Genomic DNA, 16,657 nt, shown 5'->3' with positions numbered 1-16,657 from the left:
CATTAGATAGTGCATTTAAGGTGTTACATTTGAATATCACTTGTTCATCAGGTGTTAACTCGATGACAAAGATTTATGTATTAAGTGCCCGTTTGGTTCAGCTTTGAATATAATTGATTCTGAAAGAATTGATTCTGATAGAATTGATTCTAACAGAATTGATTCTGAGAGAATTGATTTATGTTTGGATACAATTATGTAGAATTGATTAAACAAAATGATTTATGTTTGGATGCAATTATGTAAAATTGCTTTTGAATGTATAATTACTAAAATAGACATAGCTAAAGAAGAATTGATAAAGAATGAGAATTGATAAAGGGCAATAAAGTAAAACAACATGTTGTAATAATAAAATATACAAACCTATACACGTTGTTCAAGGAGAATTGATTCTAGAAAAGCTAGAAGCTAGGATTTGTAGCTTCATGGAGAATTGCTTTTGGAGGATAAAAGCAATTCTGAAAAGCTGAACCAAACACGTTGTTTTTGGCTAGAATTGCTTTTGGCACTGTAGAGAATTGATTTTGGGCTAGAATTGCTTCTCAGAAGCCAAACCAAACAGGCCCTAAATTGAGTATTGAGAGACAAAGTTCAACGCATAACTACACTTTATTTCCAGAACTTACTGCACTAACATAATATCAATATAGATATACAGGCATTCAATCATAATTAATATCCACGATATATTTCCAGAACCTAATTCACAAGAGAAAATACGTACGAGAAATATTTTAGAATTTAGAATTTTGGAAAGGGGTGATATTTGTACAACCAATTTTAAACAACATTCGTGACTACCTTTTTTTTTTCCTCTCTTCTTATTGGACAATAACAATAAAGAGGGAGAGAGATACTAAAAATACAATGAGAGTATGAAAGAGAGGGTTGTCTCAAAAATTATTTAAAAATGATTGTTCAAATATCATTTTTCTTTTTGAAAACCAACTATCAGTACTGAAAACCCAAACATAAAACTTTGCAAGAACAACGACTATATGATACCAACACATAACTGAAATTAAGCAGAATAATAACTACAAGAATCTGTCACACCTTGAGGCATGAAAACAACATCCAGTCTGTCACTATCATCATGAACCATTTATAGATCGATGTTGCCAATATTAGTGGTTTAATTTGTTAGTAACACTGGAATTTTTGCTATGGCTATCAGTTTCAACAATTGTATGCAATGTTCTTAAGACCTTCCCATAGATTACTACATAAGGCTATAGATAAAATCACATGCATATCTAAATACTTAGTGTTAAGATGAAGCAAAATTTCACACAAAATAGAAATCCCAAACAACAGCCATCTAATAAATTCAACCCCTCCAACGTATAAAATTAACAAATACAAAAAAGACCATGCCTCAAAATCGCTACCATCAAATCCTAGTTTGATCAGATGATGCTCCTAGAATCCCCAATATTACCATTTCATACCATATCAACATCTGTAGATAAATATTGTACGCTTCTAGCAACAATACCAGAAACATACATCCAGTGGCATTGCGCATATTACAGACATTCAACACACGACACAAATACTAACCCATTAGAACACATTTCTAATCATCTACGCATTCCTCGTCCACGGCCACGGAAACCACCTCCGCGACCTCTGCCTCCCATGGCACTTGCAGCAGCCTCTCCTTGTGCACTCTCGGACTACATAGATTTAATAGATAAAACAATTCAAATACAGTTCCATAAATGTTTCCTACTTCTTCGTATTAGTGAAAATATCATAATCCTAGAATAGGCACACATGTGATTAAAAACTATTTACATTTTTGTGGGACACATGGGTACAATGAGAAAAAAATAATCCATAACTAACAAGCTTAGAGAATAAAATGAAAACAAATGATTTAATGTACATAAAAAATGGTCATATATACAAGACATTGATGACCACAATTCTGTAAATCAATGTAAAGTTCAAAAGTCACATTGAGGGACCCAACTTAAATCATCGCAAGAATACCAACCAAAAATGACTACAGGCAGTTTATATATCCCATTAATTATGCAACAATTAATCAGGTAAACATAAATATTGCATCATTTGTACAATGTACATGGCATATAATCAAATAAAGTCTTAATGGAATCTACAGTATTTCTCATTAAAATCAATGAAGGAGCATTTGAATACATAATATGAGTGAGAAACATCAAAGCTATCAATGCGAATTGCATGGCGCTAATATCAAAGCAAATTGGGAAGTATCAGATACACAATTCTTGGTACAGCTACTACATGGATGTAGTAAGAAAATAGCTGCTTCAATGATTAAGCGAGGAAACAGGGAGGGGCGCAATAACTTCAAAACACAGATAATTCATTTATCTTGACTAAGGGAACTTTTTTATTTTATAGAAGGAATAAGGTCAAATTGGGACGATGAAAAATTTCATTCTGGAAATGGAATCCTGCTGAGGATGGAAACACCATTCTGTCTTTTCTCACAACTAAGGAATCCCAATCCGCATGAATTAAGGAACTAATCGCCATTACCCCAAAACAAATAAGTATTTGATGGTGAGCAGGAGACAGTTTTCAAGACCGAGTAAAAGAAATTTGTATGGAAAAAGTACCAAGACAACTAGACTCTATACTCAAACCAGGTGATATGTAAACAATGCTTAAAAGACAACAAGGAAAGTTGAGAACAATTGGACTGCATGTGAATTTATACAGGAAAGAGTCAAATATAGCATGGCACATATCCAAAGGTAAAAGTTATATACTATTACCCCCTTAAAGTAGAAAAAATCCTTTACAAAAAGAAATGTGTCAAACAGGAAGTGAAATTAAAATGAAATTTCAACATACCCTAGGAAATATTAACCAAAACAAAAGTGCAATCATCGGTAAATATAAACTGATAGAGATGGTCATATATTTACCTTAGGATTTTTAACTGTTTCATCCACACTTAAGACCAGGCAAGCTGCCTCTGTAGCAGCATTTATAGCATTGATCTGCAAATTTATTAACTTACTTAGACACCATCCACATAGAACATTAGAATTGGAATGCAAACCACGCAAATAAATGTGTTACCTTTACAACTGCAGGCTCCCAGACAAAGTTGGCAAATGAATCAGCAATTCCACCAGTGGCTATGTCGACCCCAAATGGAGCACCCTCACCTTCAACAAGCATGTAAAAGCAAGATTTTTAACTTCTGACCCATCAGAAGAACTCAGAAGTTTATTAAATTATATAGCAAATGCATTTACAGATATGTCAGGTACACCCACACACAGAGGCACACATGAATTCAAGGTCAGAGAATCTACAGATTATACAAATTTCTCATCTACATTCTTGAAGCCACCAAAGTGCATAGGACATTAGCAAAAGATAAATACCAAGTATGACAGCACAAACTAAAGCCTGATTACATTATTGTATAACAATATGGTTTGCTTCTGAGCAAGGGTTTGAATGAACTAAATGGTTTGTAATTATGTAATAAAACAGTTTGGTTATAGTAATTAAAAATAAGCCCTTCGATAAATTTTTCTATGATGATGGAGTGAAACAATGGTCAAGAGGAAATAAATAAAGTGGTCTATCCAATCAACATATACTTGATGGCATGTTTCAATGTAGTTAATACATTCTGAAAGTGGGTCCAGCTATTCCTGTTCATGCAAATTGTTTTAAACAAACACTCTAAAACATTGAACATATGTTATTAACTGAACCAAATCCACGAATCTAATTTCTAAGCATGTTCAGCTCACAAGCAGCTTAACTCAAGTAAAATGGTGTTTTTAAATTAAATTTACTATTACTGATAAACTTCACCTATTCGTGAGTTATTTAATTTAAATGAATACTTATTAAAACAAGTTATGTGGACATAGATAATTAATTATTGTTGTAAGTATGTATGTGTGTCTGTAAATATGCAAATTATTTTTTATTATTCACAAGAGCTTGAGATCAGTTCAGGTCTACAACAGGCCAGGCCTTTAACATATTATGACCTCCGGCTTGAACTTGTATTCAATTGAACAGCACCAATGATCTTATATTCAACTGGGCTTGGCTCAATTGCAGCCCTACTTCTAAGCCTCTCCAAATGCAGGTATATGTAGTAAGTAAGCAATTGTGCAAATAAAACGAAGGTCAACCAACCAGAAGGAAGCGCGTGTTTCTGTCTTAGTTTGTTCAGCACATCAGTTGCATCAAATCCAGCATTGTCACATAATTGCCGGGGAATAACCTGCAATAACACATTAAATTTGTTTGCATCAAAATACAATCAAGCAAACTATGCATGTGAAACCAGATGCCTGAAATAGTGATTTCAAAAATGAAAAAAAGTATATATTGGAAAACTATTGTATTCGATATTCCTATGCTCATCGTGGATGAAGGGCGTGGCATGAGAGAATGTTCAAAATCACAAGGCATTATATGCAATTAATTTTGGGTTGAATAGCATCAAGAAAATTTCATACACAAAAAGGGCAGCTTTTCTCTCATGCCACGCCCTTCCTCCCACAATAATGCAATAATAAAGCATGGTATTTTCAATTGCGGATCTGGGAAAATATTGGTTTTGTCAAATTACGTTTTGTTTTGTTATAACCCTATAGTTGCTATTTGACAAGATTGATGGGCATATTTTGGATAGCAGAGGCGTTTTGTTCAAATTATGCTCTTGACAACACTGAAAGCATATGATCAACAGTTTTTGACCAAGATTAAAAAACCTATTGGAAACCTGAAAATTTTCTAGAATGATTGAAAATTTGATTGGAAATTTTGTAAAAAAGACAATGATGATTGTTAGTATCCTGTTAGTTTGAACTTTAGACCACTTTTGTTAAACAGCCACTGCAGTCCCTTAATTTAAAGATATATGACTAAAATAATAGAAAATTAGGACATGTATACCACTATAGACCATATCTAGTTTACAAAAACTTTAGACCACTTTTGTTAAACAGCCACTGCAGTCCCTTAATTTAAAGATATATGATTAATAATAATTAAGACATGTATACCACTATAGACCATATTAAGTTTACAAAAACTTACCTCAAGAGCTTTTGCATAGGAGTTGATGAAAAGTTGAGACTTTCCAGCTATTGTGCGTGCATGCTGCCTTAGGTACCGGCTTATTTCCATCTGACAACAATAACCACGTAACCACATTTTAATATTTAACAGTCCCTATCATAATCCAATGAAATGCACAACAAAATTCTGAGTGGAGACATACATCTATAGCACCTCCACCAGCAACTACAGTTGAATTCTTCATAGCCCTTCTAACAATCATGATTGCATCATGCAAACTTCGCTCTGCTTCCTCTATGAACTGTGAAAAAATAGCAAAACTTAAATATCTGCCCATAATGGCAGATCCTATTAAATATGTTTAATTACAAGCTCCATGACTACTTATTGCACCACATATAACAGACCTGATCGGCTCCACCACGGAGAACTATGGTGGCTGTTTGGCCAGATGGACATCCATTGAAGATGTTGAATCTCTCGTTTCCTACTTGCTTTTCCTCAAAAATCTCACAAGTTCCAAGAACCTTCAAGCAAATAAGTAAAAAAAAAAATCAGCTGCAACACATAAAATTACAAAGAGTGCAAACAATGCAGAATCCCACTAATAATACACAACCTCATCAATAATGTTATTGACAGATGTTTGCACAGTTCCCCCAGTTGCAGCAGCAACTCTTTTAAGATCTTCTTCTGCTACACGACCAGCACAGAAAATGTCTCTATCGGCAAAATACTGTTTCAAAGGCAAGTTTCAAATTAAACTACTAATTAATATACGTGGAAGTTTATAAGTAAAACAAAATATTGACTTTCTAATATTATAACTAAAACTTGATCTAATGAGGAAAAATAAATGAAAAAAATAATTAATACCTGTGTTGCCAGATCACCAATAGCCAGGCGTGAGAGAACAACTTTGGCACCACTTTGGACACATTTATCCAATTTGTCATAAATAATATTCCATTCTGCATCAACAATTGATTGATACTGCGAAGGATCTGATAATCTGTAGAGAACACAAGAAATAAGAGAAGGAAGCCACATAACTAAGCAACTCTTCAATAGAACCCCAAAATCAACGAACACAAAACAAACGAATTTGAAATATTGGCACCTTATTTCGGCATTTTCTTTCTCAGATTTTAGCTCCAACTCAACATTAAGTAATAGTATTTTTGGATCGAGAAACTTCTTGGGCTGCTGCTCAAATCCAGCATATGAAAATGTCTTCTTGAAGGCAACACCATTGACAAGAAATGAGTCGCGCATGTTACCACCAGGAACCTGTAGAAGAAAACCTGAATCATTATAACAGCACTACAACACACAAAAAAGTACCTAAAGAAAACTAAATTGCTTATGATACTAACACTAATGTAACCATAAAACAAAAACATATATGACAGTAACAGTCCCAAGTCCAACCTAGTTAGTGATACAGTTCAAAGTATGAAGCACGGACACTCCTCGGATTAGGCATGTCCCGTTGTCGGACACGCGTCGGAGTCCGACACCAACACGACACCTATGATTACACTGAATTATGTCATTTTCTCAAATTATTATTCGTGTCTGTGTCCGTGCTTCATAGGTTCAAACAAATGGTGGGTCAATTGGGTTAAAAAAAATAAGCCCCATAGAATGACCAAGAGACCTTTGTGGATGGATGACTATGTCTTGGCTCAAGTCGGTGGAATTAACAAGTAAAATGGCAAGGCACATACTTGTGACTGTGCTAAAGTCTAAGTAGTTAATTATTATTACTTTTAATGAATTAGTAAATATTATTTAGTAACAGTTATTCTTTTTCAAATTACTTATTGTAAGTTGTAACCGTAGCTTACAGTTATCTAATTAGATAACTATGCGTGTGTGTAAAATCCAACCCCTTATTCATGGGTAGTGAGTGAAATGGGTATATAAATTCAGATTAAAAAAAAAAAAAAAAAACTTCTTTCTTTATTCTTAGGAGCAGCCACTGCTCGAAAGTGGACATTCATCTTCGCAAAATTCTTAATTCATTCCCTGTACAATATCTTGTGCATCAGTTAGTCAACTATTTTTTATCCAACTTCCTATTACATTTTATGAACAATCCAGTATTTTTTTTTACATATTTGCAGGAACAGTACTATGCAAATCAATTGAAATGCGCCTACTATCAATTGAAATGTATCCACTTACGAATCTATGGGTAAATATTGATACTGAAATATCTAATTGCAATGCAACATGAAAACTAGGTAACCTTTATTGAGGAGGGAACAACAACAAAGACTGGCAATGTTGTTTCACTCTTTCAGCAAATAAAAAATCTTTCTAAATGAGAAGAAAATTCACTGAAACTTGATTAAAATGTTAGGAAATGGGAGAACTTAGTAACAGCAACCACATATTTGGAGAACTGCAAAAATAGTAACTGTTTGGGAAATTAATTGAGGTGTTTCATAGTTCTCTGCATGATGTTGTCAACATCGAGAAATGGGAATGAAATGAATAGCACAGGCACAGCGAGTGGCAATTTATTAGAATGGTGATTATATGGTTGGACACTAAAACAGACCGGCTTTAAAAATCTTCAAATGCAACTTACATTGATTAAAATGATATCCACTGGAATAGGAAAAGAAATCAGAAAGAGAAGACATAAAAATCCAGATCTCTATCATGCCATCAAATGTTTTGTTTCACAAAGTGTTTAGATAACATAACACTGTCTAATGAAGTTGTTAACAACCAGATATAAAATTCTATGTAATTAATACTTCATTCCAAAGCACACTCGAGCATATTTCATTCCAAAGTGAACTCAAAATTCTAAGTAAGACCAATTATAAAACACATTAGTTCAACTCTTCTAGTAATCCTCTAATTTGATCCTGCAGAAGTACACTCAAACACACTGCAGTTTCTAACTCTAACTTCATTCACTGAAGTGCGCATACACATTTATGCAAAGTGATTGGAGAGCCTTGCCATACTGGTGAGCTATTATGGTATGTTTTACTATTTAAGAGTACATTGATCCTTCCTCTTTTGCACACATTTTCCTAATAATTTCTTTTCTATTGAAAAAGAATTATGCATTGCCACCATAAAAGAGATAATGTACCAAATGGAGAAAAGGTTGTAAAATAAGCAATAGAGTTTACCTTCTTTATTCCAATCATGTTTAACCTATCATCAGTCCCAATTGCAATTACAGCGTCCACAACCATAGATGCAAAGAATTCCTTTTCTCCGCCTATAAGTTTTGAAGAAAGTGTTGTAGCAGCACACTTTCCAAGCAAACTTTTCTTCTCTTCCAAACTTTTTCCCTCAATGCTAACAGCTAGCTCTTTAACCTTCTCGATCGCCTATATAAATTATTATACACGGAAAAAACAAGTCAGAAACATAACTTCACTCATGGAACTTAATAATGATAAAAACAATTAAGAACTTGAGATATAAGTACGTACCAAGGAGCATGCATTCCTATAACTCCGTATTAAATTTTGAGAGTGAACACCATCTTCAATGAAAGGCTTTGCTTCTCTTAAAAACTCAGCTGCAAGCAATACCACAGTGGTGGTTCCATCGCCAACCTTCACAGTCACAAACAACAATGACAATACTTTATTTACATTAAAACAAATGTACACTTAGAGCTTAATTAAATTGGCTAAAATGAGCGTATCTATTGGCATAAGCACTTAGACAGACTGTCTGAGAGAGCTTACGGAAACAGGTTATGAAATGTTTGAGTAGTTTTCAACTTATTTGCATAAGTTCTCTAGGGTATCTTATAACAGCTTATAGCTTATTCGTAAAAGTTCAAGTTTACTTGGACCTGTTTGAATTGGCTTATTTGAGCTTACCTACCAGCCTACGTTTTGTGACATTGTTTTGGAGAATTTATGAAAACAGCTTATTTCAGCTTATTTTCATAAGTTCTTCAATATAGCTTATAAAAACAACTTGTAGAAAAGACAAAAACAATTTAAAGTTATTTAATCTTTTGCTATAAGACTAGCTTATACAAGCTAATACATAAGCATTTATCATGATAAGTGCCTGTGCTATAAGCTACAAATAAGTTGTTTATCCAAACAGGCCTTAATCTTTTGCTATAGAATGTATTGTACATAAATACTAGCATTTGTCTGACTGTTTGAGAGAGCTAACGGAAACAGCTAATTAAATGTTGATAAGTAGTTTCCAGCTTATTTCCATAAGTTCTCTAGGGTAGCTTATCATAACAACTTACACCTTACACAAAAAAAGTTTGTGTTTACTTAATTTTTTTGTTATAGTAATAACTTGTACATAAACACTAATATGATAGGCACTTATCCTATAAGTTCTTATTTTAAGTTGTTTATCCAAAAACACGTCCTTAATTCCAAAAAATCTTAACCATCTGAACGAAACAAATACAATGACTAAATATAACAAATCACTTTTCAAAAAACCGATCTAAGCAGAGAGTAATATAAATAAACAAATAAATCAAAAACAATTTCAGTATAAATGCATTTTCTGCAAAATGATGAGATCGGAGTTAGTTAGTTAGTTACTGAGTTTACCTCAGAGTCCTGAGACTTAGCAATATCAACTAAGATCTTCGCAGCGGGATGAACGATATCAAGAAGCTTCATGATAGTAGCGCCGTCGTTAGAAATGGTGACAGAACCTTTATCATCGTGGATGAGTTTGTCCATACCGCGAGGACCTAGGGTGGTTCGAACGACATCGGCAACGGCGCAGCAAGCATTGATGTTGCTTACGAGTTGTGGCTTCCCTTGAGACGTGTCTGTACCTTCTTTCAGTAGTATGATCTGTGGTTGCTGTTTTCCACAACCGCATTTTCAGAAATGAATTAGGTTAAGTAAAGTTAGAGAAACGAGTAACGAAGAAGAGTTGGAGAGAGAGCTTACCAGCATAGAAGACATGGTTGAAGACGGTGATGGAGGAGGAAGAGAGAGAGTTATTAGGGTTTAAGATTTGAAGAGTTTTTTCGAGTACCAGTTTCTGGCTCCTTCTTTTTTGCAGTGTGAGAATGAGTGATTGTTTTCACTGGACAAAATGGTATCTCTGTCTATTTTCAAACCAGGCTTCATTTTCATTTTATTGGGCGTTGGGCCCAAAAGCCCATTCTGTACCCAGATTTTTTTTTGTTCAAAGATATAAATAATTTTTCGACCAAAAAAAAAAGATATAAATAATTTCTTATAAATGTATTTTGTTGTCTTTTATAACGGGTAGATTCTTCTTTCAATTCATGCTGTAGTTAATGACAAAACTCTTCTTCAAAAGTTGATTTCTCATAGTTAAATTCAAACTCAAGATCTCAAGTTAAATTGAAATAGATTTATTACCATCTTATTAAAGTGTTTTTTTCATGTGTTAACCCTCTTATTCCTAGTTAAATGGGTTTTGATAATCCGGAGTTTGCTCGCGAGATAATTATTTTGTTGTTAAAAGAATGTATCATAAAACAAAAATAGACAATCATTAATATATTTTATGTTGGAGCAAACATTCATTCACAATCGATTGGATGTGATGGAAAGAATATCTTATGGCTTAACTTCTTTTTTTTTAAGAAGTCTTCCGGCTTAACTTTAAATCATGGTTTCGAATTTAACCATGTACATGTAATGTTATATCTATTGAATAAGAGTTTTGTCATTCATTGCGGTTTTATTTGATAAGTTAGTGTGCAGTTACGCATAGAGATACCCAGTTCACAGCAAAAAATATATTATATCACATTATAACTCAAACAACATAGGAGAAGAAACAAAATATAAAAATAGAGAAATTGGAGGGAATAATACACTTTCATGAACAACTTGTATGAGGAGTTGTTGGGTAGAATTCCATGTACAACACTCCTACTTGAATCACACTTTCAACGCTCCCCTTAATTTAAACACCTGAAGGATATTTTAAGTCCAAAGTTCTCTCTTAGAAATTTGAATCTTCTAGCCTTCTATGATTTGGTTGGTATGCAAGTTGCTTCCCTCACTTGCTTTCTACTTCAAGAATCCTTTGTTCACTTAACCCTTTTAAGAAATGAAACATTGTCTCAAATATTTACTCCTTAATTCCGTGCATGAGCATCACTAGATTACCTGCAAAGTGTATGGCTGCTTAGTTATCAATCATCGGTTGTATATGATCAATCACCTTTGCTCAGACGTATTTAATTCAAAACTCAAAAGTGTTACAAATCATAGTGCTTGGTAAGCTCCAAAAGAGGATGCTATAAACGGAGTACTAATTTTTGGAAATAATATTCTTAAAAATGTCAAATGCTTACCAAATACTCCATGAATTATTTTAGCAAAAAAAAATAATAACGGTTTAGGAAATAATATTTTTGGAAATAATGTTCCTAATAACTATATTATGAGAAAGAAAAATGTTATTTCTCTAGAAAAATAGCATCAAGAATTTTTCAAGACACAACTGGCAAGTTTTAATTGCATGATTTATTCGTTCACTTCCTATTTTTCAGCCACACCTCCTTGAATTGTGGCAAATAGTGCATTGTGATTGGCTGCTCTTTATTCTTGAAGAATTCTTGATGTTAATTTTCTAGAGATATAGCATTGCGCTCTGAGAAATATCATTTCAAGAATGTAATTTTCTACCTTCAAACAAACTCCAATATGAAAAAATAGAGAAATTGTAGTGAATGATACACTTTCATGAAATTGTTGGTTAAGACACTCCAAGTACATCACTCCTATTTGAATCACACACTTTCAACGCCCCCTTAATTTAAACACCTGAAGGATTTATCTCCAAAATACTCTCTTAGAAATTTGAATCTTCTAGCCTTCTATGATTTAGTTGGTAAGCAAGTTGCTTCTCTGACTTGCTGTCAACTTTAAGAATCCTTTGTTCACTTGGCCCCTTACATGTGCCACTAGAATATTTGTCATGTTACTTAAGAATCCTTTGTTCACTTGGCCCCTTCCACGTGCCACTAGAATATTTGTCATGTTTTTTTTGCTGTTTTTGTTATGAATCATCAGTTGTTGGCATATATGAGTCATCATCAGTTTTAGTTATCAATTGCCCGATCTTGAACCAGTAATGGAGATTTATTATTAATGTGGACCGACATATCTCAAATTGGTGACAAAGATCGAATACAACATGTAATGGACTCCAATAAACAAGCTCCAACTGATATCCTGTTTACAGTGTAGATGTTTGATGAAAATTGTGTTCATCACAGTTTGTTAAGTAGATAGATGGTATGGTTGCTAAGCTAGTTCACTTATGCAAAATATTACGTAAATTTAATTCTATTACCCTAAACAACCCACAAGTTATTGGTGAACCCCGGCTTTTGAGTCTAGACCCCGTCAATTCACAAGTTTAACATTGTGAATTCGTCCTAATTACAATGCAATAGGACTGTGGGTGATTAAATAATGATTCTTATGCTTTGTCTTAAAAAAAAAAAAACATTCTTATGCTTGAACAGAAGTAGCAAAGTGCCAATGAAATACGTCACCTTACAAAGTTTGAAACAACAAATGAAAAAGACAATAGAATAATAACACCAACATCCATACTGACTGAATGAGAAATCATAGGAAAGACATGGTTAAATTCATTTCATGGGTACTATGTGGACAAATACGACAAAAGGAAATTCATCAAACCACACGGCTAACTAACTGGTCCACAATTACATAAAATAAAGGTAATAAATGTAGACAATAGTACATTGATACATATATACTAAACATAAATATCAGGAAAAAAAAAATTATAATACAACACTCCAATGTCTTGGTTAAGGAAATGGAGAATGTTAACACCCAATCAATGGCTCGGCTGAAAGGAGTGTCCGGAGAGGACAACCAAACAGGTACTATCAAAATATTACACATAGCAAAACAGAGCCAGATATGGGTACCAACAATCAAATTGAATCCAATGTCTTCTATTTTCCTTCCCTAAATTCAGGTTTCTGCGCTGAAAAAGACTCTATTGTATTTTATTTTAGACACCATAAACAATGACTGCTACAACGGCCTCACCCTCAAGATGAGATTTTAGTTACATCTTTGCATGATCTGTTGTATTTCATGTGGCTGTTGACTAGTTGCCCTGAAGCAATGGCAGACATCAGAGACAACTCGCCAGCTAAAACAGCTCCAGCAACAATGGTTGCCAAGAGTCTCGAGTTTGATCCTGGTTCCTCCTTGCTTGCACCCTTCACACCAAGCATGTTCAAGCAAGCAGATTGAGATGCAAGTTGCGTCCCACCCCCTACTGTACCCACCTGAGAGTTCAAAAAAACATATAAAACTTAGGCCTAGCGCTATTAAATTGGAAAAATTTAAGATTAAAATAAACTGTAGGGGATGCAAAATCACCTCAATGGATGGCATTGTCACTGAAACGTGAAGGTCTCTCCCATCATTTACGGCTTCCATCATTGTTATGCAATGGGAACTTTCAACATTTTGAGCTGGATCTTGACCTGTGGCTATAAAAATGGCAGAAACAATGTTACTAGCATGGGCATTGAATCCGCCAAGAGTGCCAGCAACAGCAGAACCAGCAAGGTTTTTGAGCATGTTTAGCTCCACTAGGGCAGCCACCTTGGTCTTCAATACCTTCTTCACCACATCTTCATTGATAATTGCTTCACAAACAACTGATTTCCCGCGTCCCTCAATCCAATTAACTGCAGCAGGTTTCTTATCCGAACAATAATTTCCTAAAGAATCAAGTCAGTACAAACAACCATCACATTTTTGGTCCAATGTTCCCATTAAAATTATTTTGGCATGCATAGATTACAGGAATCAAATAACCAAATAACGAGATTAAGATAGTGACACATTCAAAAGATGCAAGTTAACTGGAAGACTAAATACCAAACAGGATTTGACACGACAAAAGAAATAAATGCTAGAACACATTAGGAATCTAATCAAACTAGAAATGTAAATAAATTGGTGGTGACTTCGAGAGCGGTGGCAAAGTTCAATTTTCACACCATGCTTTTGCATAACCATTTTCTCAAAAAGCAGATAAAACAAATAAATCAAGCTCGTATGAGAATTCAATTTGACAATTTCATATTCATAAGTGAAACTACAATAACACCAATGTATTGAATTTATGGAATAAATTACCAGTTCAAATCATATAACACCTATAACAATAAAAGATGGATAAAATCAAGGATGACAATGGAAAAGATAATTTAATGTAATTGGACCACTTTCATGAAAGAAACAAGTGTAAATAATGTAATTGGACCACTTCCATGAAAGGGACAATGTGTGAAGCACAAGCAAAACAAATGGTATTCATGACATCATGCAGGCTTAACTAGAGAAGAAACAAGGAAATTCCATCCAAATGGCAACGGAAATTACCTGATATGCCAATAACATCCATGTCAGGGAAATCATTTCGAAGGAAATCAAGAACGTTCTGCACCCCTTTGGAGACCATGTTCATCCCCATGGCATCACCCGTACTACATGTAAATCTCATATAAAGATTCTTCCCAGCCATAGCACACTGAATACCTAGCAACCTGGCAAATCTACTCGACCTGAAACGACAGCAAACAAACACCAAAACTCACCATAAATTATTATTTTTTGTATAAAAATCCAATAAACCATATTCAATTTCAAACCAATCCTCTATTTTCTTTACTCAAATTTACAAAAACAAATAATAAATTTAAACATCGAAAAACACATTGATGTCAAACTTTGTAAAATGAAAAAAGAAAAAAAACACAAATCAACAAACAAAATAAATGACGTAAATTAAGAGAGTAAATGGTCAAATTAACCACATCTACACCTACACCTATTATTGTCAATAGGATTTTCGTAAAAGAAAATGTCTGCAAATTTATGCCACGACATCAAAGTTTTTACTGTATCCATGGTGTAGTTGTAACTGAGGTTTCATATTTGACTATGATTCTTCGCAATATACCAGAACGCGGGAAATGAATCTTTATGGAATTTAAATCCCAATTCACGACAACAAGTTAAAAACAACACTTTTACTTTTTCAAATGCTTTAAATATCTCCACATTTGTGGTCACAACTGAGGCTGCATATCTAACCACAATTCTTCACAATACATCGCTACGCGACAAAAAATTTAAAACATTGATTGTCAGTACATATGTTTTTAGAAACTAACCAATACCTTTCAAATACCAATAATTTCACTTCACTATTAGAAACATTGGCTATCTTCCCACATGCAAGATTTTCATAATTCAATGAAAATGACATGACAGTAAAACCCAACCCAACCAAGCTATCCCTTTCATATACCAATAATAAGAGCCAATCTGAATTACCTTATTTGTGCTAATCAACCAACATTAACACTGTTTAGAAGAACTTATGAAAACAACTTATGACAAATTCTCTTGACAAATTCTCTGATAAAACTTATGAAAACAACTTATAAGGTATATAAAAATAGTTACATTATTAATCATTCATACATAAACACTTAATTAAGCCGATAATCCAAACAGAACTATATTCATTTCACTAAATACAAAACCATTCAAAATCAAAATTCAAAATTCAAAAAGAAGAAGCAAACCTGTTGAAAACAACAGCTAATGTATCAGAATTCAAAGGATCCTCCAAGAAAAACTTCAACTGAGAAGCTCTTTTAGCGGTAGAAAATCTAACAACAGGTGCTCTAGACATAGCATCTCTCAAAACAACACTCTCAGCACCACCAGAAGCATGTATAGCTTTACACCCTCTATTTGTACTAGCAACCAAACACCCTTCTGTAGTCGCCATTGGAACCGTATATTCAAATCCATCCAACAACAATGGTCCCGCCACACCCACCGGAATTTGAATATACCCTACCGGCATTTCACAACACTGCCCTAAAATCGCTTCGTAGTCAAATCCTTCTAATGGTAAACCTTCTAAAGATCTTCCTGATGTTCGTTGTAAAGCTTCACGACGAATCGCGGCGGCTCGGAAACAATCTCCGAGCCGCGATTCGAGTGAATAGGAAGGTATGCTACCTTCAACAACGGAGTTTACAATTGAATTATCTTCCTCTGAACATAATGAAGGTTCAGGTGAGGTGAGTTTGCGGAGAGGCTGATTGGCGGTGGTGTTGGTAGTGGTGGTGATGACGGTGTCATCGAGGTCCCAACCATCATGAGAAGCGCGTGTTGCAAACGATTGAACGAAATCAATACCGAAGAAACCTAGAAGGTAGATAAACGAAGCGATGAGGGAAACAATGGCGGCGAGTTCGGTGAAATTGACGACATGAAGAGGAGTGGAGCTACGGATCTTGTCACGCCATCTGTGGAGGAGATAATACGCGACGGAGAAGAAGAGCGTGAAGAAGATGGTGTTGGTGAGGTAGAGAGGGAGAGGGAGAGCATCAGAGGCTTTTGGTGATGGTGGAGGGGAACGTGATTTGAGACGGTGGGAATGAGGGTTGGTCGCGACGGCACCGGTGGTGGTTTGCGGCGGCCGGCGATGGAGGTCCATTGGTTTAGAGAGAGAAAGGTAGAGAGAGAGTGAGAGGGAGAAAATGGAGAAT

General features: G+C 34.5%; 2 protein-coding genes across 2 annotated transcripts; both read right to left on the bottom strand.

The window, feature by feature from the left end:
* Window positions 1–1,236: 1,236 nt before the first annotated feature.
* On the bottom strand, window positions 1,237–10,123 carry LOC146924522 (TCP-1/cpn60 chaperonin family protein). The gene is made up of 14 exons (XM_085710625.1): window positions 9,987–10,123; window positions 9,636–9,896; window positions 8,529–8,654; window positions 8,220–8,423; window positions 6,182–6,351; window positions 5,938–6,073; window positions 5,681–5,797; window positions 5,469–5,588; window positions 5,264–5,362; window positions 5,080–5,169; window positions 4,171–4,258; window positions 3,085–3,173; window positions 2,928–3,002; window positions 1,237–1,682 (listed from the first exon to the last, which is right to left on the bottom strand). The coding sequence occupies exons 1-14, from the start codon at window positions 9,999–10,001 to the stop codon at window positions 1,587–1,589; spliced, it is 1,686 nt and encodes a 561-aa protein (XP_085566751.1). The 5' UTR covers window positions 10,002–10,123; the 3' UTR covers window positions 1,237–1,586.
* Window positions 10,124–12,662: 2,539 nt separating this feature from the next.
* Window positions 12,663–16,657, bottom strand: HMG1 (hydroxy methylglutaryl CoA reductase 1). Its single transcript, XM_085710624.1, has 4 exons — window positions 15,680–16,657; window positions 14,469–14,650; window positions 13,455–13,801; window positions 12,663–13,360 (listed from the first exon to the last, which is right to left on the bottom strand). Exons 1-4 carry the CDS (start codon window positions 16,603–16,605, stop codon window positions 13,118–13,120), a joined length of 1,698 nt encoding a protein of 565 aa, XP_085566750.1. The 5' UTR covers window positions 16,606–16,657; the 3' UTR covers window positions 12,663–13,117.

Source organism: Medicago sativa, chromosome 5 (assembly GCF_051527215.1).
Source record: "Medicago sativa cultivar Bolivia chromosome 5, Bolivia_mono, whole genome shotgun sequence".
In the NCBI taxonomy this organism is placed as follows: Eukaryota; Viridiplantae; Streptophyta; class Magnoliopsida; order Fabales; family Fabaceae; genus Medicago; species Medicago sativa.
Note: the sequence above shows the minus strand (reverse complement) of the source record. Positions and strands in the feature narration are given on the sequence as shown.

What these genes read in the sequence shown, in the direction of transcription:
- HMG1 (XM_085710624.1), bottom strand. Translation starts at nt 16,605, where the DNA reads ATGGACCTCCATCGCCGGCCGCCGCAAACCACCACCGGTGCCGTCGCG. An exon ending in TTAGCTGTTGTTTTCAACAG is followed by an intron (nt 14,651 to 15,679) that starts GTTTGCTTCTTC and finishes CTGTCGTTTCAG; the next exon opens with GTCGAGTAGATTTGCCAGGT. An exon ending in TGACAATGCCATCCATTGAG is followed by an intron (nt 13,361 to 13,454) that starts GTGATTTTGCAT and finishes TTGAACTCTCAG; the next exon opens with GTGGGTACAGTAGGGGGTGG.
- LOC146924522 (XM_085710625.1), bottom strand. An exon ending in CTAAGTCTCAGGACTCTGAG is followed by an intron (nt 8,655 to 9,635) that starts GTAAACTCAGTA and finishes GTGACTGTGAAG; the next exon opens with GTTGGCGATGGAACCACCAC. An exon ending in AAAGAAAATGCCGAAATAAG is followed by an intron (nt 6,074 to 6,181) that starts GTGCCAATATTT and finishes TGTTCTCTACAG; the next exon opens with ATTATCAGATCCTTCGCAGT.